The 9684-nt window shown below is 43.6% G+C and overlaps 1 protein-coding gene across 1 annotated transcript; it reads left to right on the plus strand.

Annotated features, from left to right (window-relative positions):
- The first annotated feature begins 1719 nt into the window (after positions 1-1719).
- PROKR1 (prokineticin receptor 1) lies at positions 1720-7650 on the plus strand. The gene is made up of 2 exons (XM_065402222.1): positions 1720-2210; positions 6954-7650. The coding sequence occupies exons 1-2, from the start codon at positions 1720-1722 to the stop codon at positions 7648-7650; spliced, it is 1188 nt and encodes a 395-aa protein (XP_065258294.1).
- Positions 7651-9684: the final 2034 nt, after the last annotated feature.

The raw sequence follows: 9684 nt of genomic DNA on the forward strand, positions 1-9684 counted from the left end.
TCTGCTATTCGCAGGAAAACTGTTTGAAATATGTATCATCACTTCCTCTGTAAAGCATGTTGTTCAGGTGCACTTGGATTGTTTCTGTTTCTTGTATTGGGGTCGGGGGCTTGAATTTGCACAGTTGCCAGGCGGCTGGGCGCAGCATTGTATGATGCGGTTGGCTGTTTGAAATGATAATCTAGTTTCTTTGCTGTTCTAGACGGCGCGTGTCATTTTGCAACTCTTTCAGTCCAAGTGCAATTGGAAATGAAAGTTTTGCATGAGAGTTCCTCTCACAAACCCCTCAGAATCAGTGCCCCGCAGCCTGTGGCCGGTTTTGTGGAAAATGCAGCTCAGGACAGCTCCGCTCTGCAGATTGTCCTCTGCAGTCAAAGTAGGGCCTGCTTGATGACATTTGACATTGTGGGGACTTGGTGCTTTAATGCAATGAAGCAGCAGCTCCTGCCAATTTCATCCCAGTACTATGTGCAGCTTTGAGCCTCTAACTATAAGTAACTGGAGGGCTAGATCACTTCCAGCAGTGAGTTAAGAGGATTCGAGGAGACATCTCTGTTAGCATTCTGGTGCATAAAGCACACATGGGCATGGGAGCTGAGGGGGTTGTTTGTATGTGGTGCACTTCAAAATGTACCAGAATTATTGGAAGTTCCTTCGGTATCTTTTGTAGAAATGACAAGAAAAGCGATAGAGGGGGTTTCCTTTCCTTTCAACAATTCTGAACATTTGTTCTCCAAGTCAGAAAGATGTTCCTTTTCATATAAATAAAGTTCCTCTTTGTTGAAGGGGGTCCTCACTCCTAGAGATACATTTGTCCATGTATTAGACCTTTCTGATCAGCTCAACCGAGCAATATCGTCAGCTGGCGTAAATTGGTGAGGTGCTCATGACTTCAGCAGAGCTGCGCCAATTTATATTAGCTGAGGATTTGGCACTATGTACTCAATTAAATGTTGCCCAAAAGAAATGTCCTAGCTACTCCACCCCTCAGGCATCCTGGAGGCTCTTATTTAATTAGCTAATGTATTTAGAAGCTAGTGAGGCAGTTCCCCCTCTTTTCTCTCCTGTAATGCTGCCCTTCAGAGACCCCTAGGCAGAGTACAAAGCCTCTGTATCCAAAGGTACATCGGGTGTTTCGCAGCAAACTAAGGTGCCGTGTCCTAACGTCTCATATTCACTCAGCTATATGACAGCCTGTGGGCAGAGAGGCTAGCGGAGGTTTAACATGAATTTCACAGTCCTGCCACATGTCATTTCAGTCTGTGCAAATGCAACTGCCTAATAAATAAAATGCTGCTGCTGAATTAAGATCAAAATCCAACATGTGGTCAGAGTTCACCAGATTTGACAATAATCACAAAGAAATCTTTCCATACCAGGGCACTTTCTCTCCAGGCAGATCTGTACATGCAGCTGCAGATCGCCAGAGGGAAGGGGAGCAGTGCTAATGAAGAGAAGACTCTCTCCCTGCAGCTCAGCAATTTTTTCACCTTTTGTTCTCTATATATGTTTCCTTCTTTTTTGTTTCCATAAAAAGGTGACAGATGTTGCTGTTGCTCTTCAGCCTCACAGTGATGAAGAGGAGGAGAAGGTGACTTGCTCCTTGGGGAAAGCATCAGGCAAGCTCTCCTGCCACTTCCTCTCCCACTCTCCAGGTGATATTAACAAGATCCCAGAGCCCAGCACAGTTGCCTGTGTGGAAAGAGCGGAGACACCACCATGGGGCAGGAAGAGCACAACACCACCACCACCACCATCATCAACTTCGCTGCCATCTACAACCTCCACAGTGGGGACTTCACCTCCTTCCGAAATTTCTCCTTCCCATTCAATTTCAGCTACAGCGATTACGACTTGCCCCTGGACAGTGAGGATGATGTGACCAAAACCCGCACCTTCTTCGCGGCCAAGATTGTGATTGGGGTGGCGCTCATCGGCATCATGCTGGTCTGTGGCATCGGCAACTTCATCTTCATCGCTGCCCTGGCCCGCTACAAGAAGCTGCGCAACCTCACCAACCTACTGATTGCTAACCTGGCCATCTCAGACTTCATCGTGGCCATCGTCTGCTGTCCCTTTGAGATGGACTACTACGTGGTGCGGCAGCTGTCCTGGGAGCACGGCCATGTGCTCTGTGCCTCCGTCAATTACCTACGCACCGTCTCCCTGTACGTCTCTACCAATGCTCTCCTGGCTATAGCCGTAGACAGGTAAGCAGGGGGAAAGGATGATTTGATTTATACGGGGAGAGGAAACCAGGGATCCCTGTCCCTCTCAACGGCCAAGGTTTTCAAGTGTTGGTGCCACCTACGTAAGTGGCTTAATATTTAGAGGTGCTGAGCACCTATGGGCCCCATTGATGTCCAGCAGATTTGTAGAAATCAGGCCACTTAAAAGCTTGGTCCTGGGAGGTGCTGAGCACAGGTCAGGAATTCTTTGATGACATGTTGGGTTGTGGGTTTTTTTTGTCAGATTTGAGGAAAACTTCCTCAGGTCCAGGATGGAATTTTGGAGAAGAGAACCATCCCAGAATAGCCAAAAGCCTACTCGTTAGGGCACTCATGTGAGAGACTCAAGTTCAAGTCCCTGCTCTACCTGATTTAAAGCAGGGACTTAAACCTGGATCTTCCATATCCAAGTTGAGAGTTCTAGCCACTGGACTATACAGTCACTTTCTCTCAGTCTCCTCTGTGGAAGCTATTCCACTTTTCATATATAATTACATATTCATTGGGCCAGTGAGAGACTTTCTCTGTAGTCCACTGGTTAGGGTACTCACCTGGTGATCACTGGGCGATTGGCTATTTTGGGGTCTTGGTCTCTCTTGTAAAGTATTTCAAAACGTCTAGTTTTCATTCTGACGTGGAAAGAAAATGAATGGCAGCACTTCAAAAAATGTTATGAACCAGAATTCTTGTTTTCCAGCCAGCCCTATTGAGATCCCACCGCTGCCACTCAATCAAGCACTTGGCAGCACTAAGCTGGACATTTAAATATAGAATTAGGTGCTAAGCTTTAGGCATCCAAAAATCTGCTCTCTGGGTCTAAATCATCAATAACTCACTATCCTCTCCTATTTATTTATTTCCACGGTTGGCACTGTCACATACCAAATATTTTCCCAGGCAAAGGACTATATCAAGGTCCTATAGGAACCCATGGGGACATCGAACCAGAGACTCTTGCATTTTTCATGACACCTAGTTTAAGCCCTAGTTCCAATAAAGGAGCCTCTGTGAACTGGGTTCTGAGACCATGGGTGCCTCACCATGCCCAGATCCCACTCAATTTGCTTCACTTTGCATCCCTGAGACCTTTGTATGGAGTTTCTCTCCCTGTAGGAATTTTTAAAATATAATCACTGACTTCACATCAGGTGGCTACTGCTCTTTCCTACCACTTTTTGTTTTATTGGTCCTGTGCACCACTGACTCACTCAGATACCTGGACCCAGCTTGACGCCAAAGTTAAGTCTGTCTCAATTGATCCATAGAAGGCAATCACAAAAGACTGTTTCCAGGCAGAAAGATCACACAACACGAGTCATTCCCTACACCACAGTGCCACATGACTACCTTTGAAGACTTAGGACAGCTCAGGCCTTGGCTACACTTGGGACTTCCCAGCGCTGCTGCGGCAGCGCTGTGAAGCGCGAGTGTAGTCGCGCCACCAGCGCTGCGAGAGAGCCCTCGCAGCGCTGTATGTACTCCACCTCTCCGAGGGGAATAGCTTGCAGCACTGCGAGCGAGCGTGCAGTGCTGCAAGCTCTGATTACACTGGCGCTTTACAGCACTATACTCGCTGTGCTCAGGGGGGTGTTTTTTCACACCCCTGAGCGCAGCAAGTTGCAGCGCTGTACAGCGCCAGTGTAGCCAAGGCCTCAGTGTATTAGTGTTATTGTGCTTTTCCCTTAATATTTGCAATTTGTCCTATTTCCTTTCTATGCCATTTTTAGTTATAATTTCAGTTTGGGGGCCTGATTCTCCTCTCATGCCAATTTAACACTGATTTAACTCCACTGACTGTAGTGTAGTTACTATTGATCCAGCCTCCACTGAAATCAATGAGTCTTTCCATTAGCTCCAGTGGGAACTGGGTCAAGCCTTTTCACTGGCTTAAGTAGGAGATGAACCAGCCCCTATGAGCCAGCTCTTCAGCTGGTGTAAATTGGCATAGCTCCAGTGTAGTCAATGTGCACCAGTTCAGGAGCTGGCTTTATGTCTTTGTTTTGAGCATATTACTGTTTTCCATTTGATTTAATTGTTCTTAGATCATAACGAATGGTTTGGACAGACCTATTCAGTCACCTCCTCTGTCCCACCACCTCACACAAAATTGTTCCCAAACAGACAGTAGGAGGTACTTGTCATCAAGTCCTTGTGCCTGCCAAAAGCATGGAGAAGATTTTCCAGCATCTCTCCCAGTCCATCTACTAAAATGATCCTGAAAAAGAATTTTTAAAAAGTTATTGCAAAACCAAGCCACAACATTTATATAAATCCATATTCAATTTTAAAGCCTAAGTGTTCTCTATTTTTGTAAGAAGGTGACTTTTTTAAAAAAAATTGCTAAAAGCTCCTTTTGCCCAATAGCAATTAATTAAAACCCCTGTGGTTATTTCTGTGAGCGGGCAGATGTCGGTCTATAATTCATTCATATCTCTTTTGCGCAAAATGGTTAACTGAAGAAGAAGAAATTGCTAATATTCAGATACAGAATGTGCACATTCTGTTTATCTGAGAGCTTGGATAATCATGTGATAAGCAAGCTTAAGATGCACTATTTAAAAAGCTATTTCGGGAAACCATTTTTTCAGTAAGATACTCTAAAGTACTTAGTATTCATATACTTAGTATTCACTATTTTTGGAACAAAGTTCTGGAGATTTGGCAATACAGTATGTTGACCTCTCCATTTTTTTCTGGCCAACATTTTGAGCCCATCCTGCATCCCTGGGACACCCTAGATGGGAATAATTCATATATAGTATGACGTGCTGAGACATGTCAAGGCAGTTTCGTGCAACTCCACTGGTGCAATGCTGCCCTAAAGGCAGCTTAGCTGGCCACAGGCAGATTCCCCCTAACACAGAAGGCTCCTCAGGTAATGTAGATCTGCCATAGCTGCTCCTATCTTCCACTAGCTCCCCAGCCCCAGCCAGTGCAGGGGATATGGCTGGGGAATGGCTAGAGCATTCTTGTAACCACACAATCTCCAGCTTCCATAATGGCAGCCATGATCACTTAGTGCAATTTGAAGCAGCCTGAAGAGTGCTCTACCATGTGCAAGGAGATGGTATTAGGGCAGAGAAGCCCGAGGATCAAGGGGACAGGAAGGTGGCTTAAGTCACCTTTGTACCTATGCCTCCTTAGTTCTGCCAGCACTGAGAAGCTGGGCTGGTGTATTCTTCTGTTTTACTGGCATTTATTTAAAATGGGGAACTTTTCACTTGGTGGAAAGAGAAGCAGTACTCAGTTAATAATAAAAATATACAGTTGTCCATTCCATTGCACTCCTATGGGGGTGAGCACTTTTGCCATTCCATGGGACTTTGTCTGTACCAAGAAGATCTTTGAAGTATGCATTTGAACCCCGATGGGGTACCCAAGTAACTTGACTGACATTTCATTTATTTATGAATGAGTGATCCAATGATATATATTATACAGGTATAAAATCCTTCTAATCAATGATAAATTGCACTATTTTAAACAGTTGTTACACCTTGATGTGGAATACAAAACTACAGCTAGCTTGGGAGGGTAGACACATTTTGTGAGTACATTTGATCAAAATATTCCTTATATGGAAAAGAAGGTTCAAATCTTCTTGTGCCAAATTGTGCCCTCAATTAAGCAGAACTCCCCATCAAGATCTGAGTGAAAACAGATGGTATAATATGGCCCCTTGTGCCTTTTTAACTTAATTGAGTCAATAACAATTGATTCATCTTGCATATAAAATACTAAGATTTCTCCTTAGCTTTTGTTAACTTCTGCATGGTAAATGGCAGCAGCAAATTGATTGCAGTCTTCTAATAATTAATGAGGGCAAGCAGCTGTGGTCATGCTAAGTAATATGGCAGCTAAATGGGCATAGAAAATTTAAGCTCCTATTACCAATAGTCTCTTGCTACACACTAAACAAAAATCTACATTAGAGTAAACTGCCAGGCTTTATATATAAAGCCCTTTATCAATTACATGAAAACATCCTGAGATGTAAATATTTAAAAGCATCAGTAGGTCTGATTTCAATTCAAACCTTTATTGCCCTATAAAATATTTGTGTTTCCATTATTTTAAATGTCTTTACACAGAGATTCAACGGTAGTAACTGTACCTTCCCTAATCCTACACATTCAAGTACTTCTCAGCCAAGGAATGTATTTTCCTCCTTTGTCCTCTAAAGATGTATTACTGTGTGCTTTCAATTCTCACACAGATGCATGTGCAGCTAGTCCATTTAAGAACTACACAAATCAATCTCTGTGTACTGTATCTGTGTTACCTAATAACCCTTAAAACATTTGTACAGCTTCTTTTCATCCTCTCTCTCATAACTTGGGATCAGGTTTAAAGAAAGAATGTTTCCATATTGATAGGAAATTAAGCCATGATTTTTAAAAAACAGGAGCCTAAAACTTAGGCTCCTAAATCCATACTTAGGCAAAGTGCTGAGCAATAACAAGGTGGCCAGGACTTCTGGAAGTCCAGCTACTCAGTCAGATTTTTATTTATGGATTTAGGAGCCTAATTTTAGGCTGCTTCATTTTTGACTTATCTTCATCTCTTTCTCCCTCAAGAAAGCAAATGTCTGTCAAGTTCTCCCTTTTTAAAACAATGACAATTTCTGTCCCCTCCCCAGTAAATCACCCTGCTTGGATTCAGAAATGTGCTTTAGTTAATAAGCTTTCCTGACTTTGTTCTGAGTGTGTTATTTATCTTTTGTAGGTATCTGGCCATTGTCCACCCACTCAAACCACGTATGAATTATCAAACAGCTACTTTCCTAATTGCCTTGGTCTGGATAGTCTCCATACTCATTGCGATACCATCTGCATATTTTGCTACTGAAACTGTAATATTCATAGTAAAAAATCAGGAGAAAATTTTTTGTGGCCAGATTTGGCCAGTTGACCAGCAAATGTATTATAAATCCTACTTCCTCTTCATCTTTGGCATTGAATTTGTTGGACCCGTAATCACAATGACCCTGTGTTATGCCAGGATCTCCAGAGAGCTTTGGTTTAAAACTGTCCCAGGGTTCCAGACAGAACAGATCAGAAAGAGGCTCCGGTGCAGAAGAAAAACAGTCATGGTACTTATGTGTATCCTAACTGCCTATGTCCTCTGCTGGGCCCCATTCTATGGATTCACAATCGTCCGTGACTTTTTCCCCACTGTCTTTGTGAAAGAGAAGCATTACCTTACAGCCTTTTACATAGTTGAGTGCATTGCCATGAGCAACAGCATGATCAACACCATGTGCTTTGTAACTGTAAAGAATAACACCATGAAGTATTTGAAGAAGATCATGTTGCTTAGGTGGAGATCTACATATAACGGCAGCAAATCTAGTGTAGATTTAGACATTAAAACTAGTGCAATGCCTGTCACAGAAGAGGTAGACTGCATAAAATTAAAGTAATCTCTTGTGCTTCTATTGTCATGACATGTATATTCCGTGGGGAGAGGGGGGTTGCCTCAGAAAATTCTCTTTTTCTGTGATATGTACTAATGGAGAGAACACTGGACTATGAGTCAGTAGACCATGACGCTATTCCTGACTATACCCGTGACCTGCTGTCCCAACGCTCTTTGCCTCAGTTTCCCCATCTGTAAAACTGGAACACTGACACTTCTCTTTTGTAAATCCCTTTGAGATTTAGGAATGGCAAGTTCTATATAAGAGCAAGGTTGTATTATCTGGGTCTGAAATTCCCCCATCTCTCCTAGCAATGATGCAGAGAATTCCCGCCATTTCCCTTTAACTCTGGGTGTGACCTTTGACCGCTTCCAGTCCATGACCCTTGCCTTTAAGGCACTCATTCTTCCCCCCACACCTCCTCTCCACCTCGCTAAGGTGGGAAGCAAGACTTTGCTGCTTTAGGGTACTCCTTACCCTCTCAAAATGTCCTGACTCCTTCAAGTGCCCAAGTGCCTAGCAACCTACTGACATTTCAACCCCACACAGCCTTCTGATCCACAGCATAGCCCCTTACCACCAGGCCCATTTTCTACCATTTCCTGCTCTAGCAAAGACCCTGAGTCCTTTACTGTGGCATCCTGTATAGAACACTTTGATCTCATCCCCCTTTGTACATTCATGCAGAATGTTACTTTGCTCTTGGGTACTTGAAAAATGGAATGGCTCCATTTTCCCGCTGGCACGGAGGAGTTCCTTCTCGCCTGCTTAGGGCCAGATTCTGTCACCCTCACTGATGCTATGACCATCATACTCCAAGAGCAGGCCCATTCATTTCAATGGGACTACTTTCTGAGTAAGGAGCTATTTAGTGGTTAAAATTCACCCTTGTGCACATTGCCTAAGTTCCACATATGCCCTTAAAATAGGGTTCAAGTGGGACATATATAGTGTATAGGGCTTGTGCTGGCGCTCTGCAAAAGGGTGAATTTCACCCACTGTGAGTAAGAAAGATAGAATCTGGCCCTCAATGAACCTGTCACTGATTTGCTGTTTGACTGTCACTTGATGTCCGTGTAAATGTAGCAAAATCATGCACCTGCAACATGTCCAGATGAATTCTGTGTGATCTCCTTTAATTCCATTTTTATCATTCCGGTTTTGTATAGCACAAGGATCAGCGTTTCTTTTAATTAGTAACTGTGATTATACAGATAATGTCAGTGAAGTACATTCATTTAAGCCCCAGTCATTGCACTTCATGAATTTTCATGTATTGAAATCAAGGCTTTTCTACTGAGCTGCAGAACGCTTGTCATTTTTGTGTGTGTGATACTGCCTCCCTTTGAAGTAAACCGCTTTTGTAAATAATTCGTCTATTTGTGAATTTAAAGTGAGCAGAAATGTCTGTTACTTAATAAAACAATAAATGTGGGAATCTGAGCAGCATTCAAGATTATTTTTAAGAAAATTGCTTTTCACACTCAAATTTTTTTACATCAAAGAATGGACTAAAATGTCAATAATCCCATTTTGGTAGCAAAGATCAGTGGTGATGTGATGGGGCAGAGAAGGCCCAGAGGCCCCTGCTGGAGGTCTCAGCGTCCTGCCACAACAAACCCAGGAAAGGAGCAGTGGAGCTAAGTTCTCCAAGCTGCCTAGACAGACTGCACAGCAAGCAGCCAATCTGGGGAAGGCTTCAAGGGGCTAGCCAATCAGAGGGTTGCAGGATAGTATAAAAGGAGCTGCAGTGCAGATCAGAGTCAGTTCTTTGTTGGAGTCAAAGGAGTACAGATGGTGCTCCTGGCTGGCCAAAGAGAAGTACAGCACCACAGACAGCTCAGTGCTGGGAAGGTCTGGGGGAGCAAGAAAGATCTTCTGGCTGGCTGCTGGGCCTGAACACAAAAGAGCCCTGAGGTAGGGTTGATGCATTGGTGAAGGCAGGGGCCATGGGGAAGTGGCCCAAGGAACTGAAAGCAGTTTAGTGAGAGCAGTGGTTCTCAACCGATTTACCTTGTGGGCTGCATATGTGGGCCA

This window comes from Emys orbicularis, chromosome 3 (genome assembly GCF_028017835.1).
Source record: "Emys orbicularis isolate rEmyOrb1 chromosome 3, rEmyOrb1.hap1, whole genome shotgun sequence".
Classification (NCBI taxonomy): domain Eukaryota; kingdom Metazoa; phylum Chordata; order Testudines; family Emydidae; genus Emys; species Emys orbicularis.

Excerpts from the sequence above, each read along its gene's own strand:
- PROKR1 (XM_065402222.1), top strand. The coding sequence starts at position 1,720 with ATGGGGCAGGAAGAGCACAACACCACCACCACCACCATCATCAACTTC. Across the intron at positions 2,211-6,953 it reads CTGGCTATAGCCGTAGACAG|GTATCTGGCCATTGTCCACC; the intron begins GTAAGCAGGGGG and ends TATCTTTTGTAG.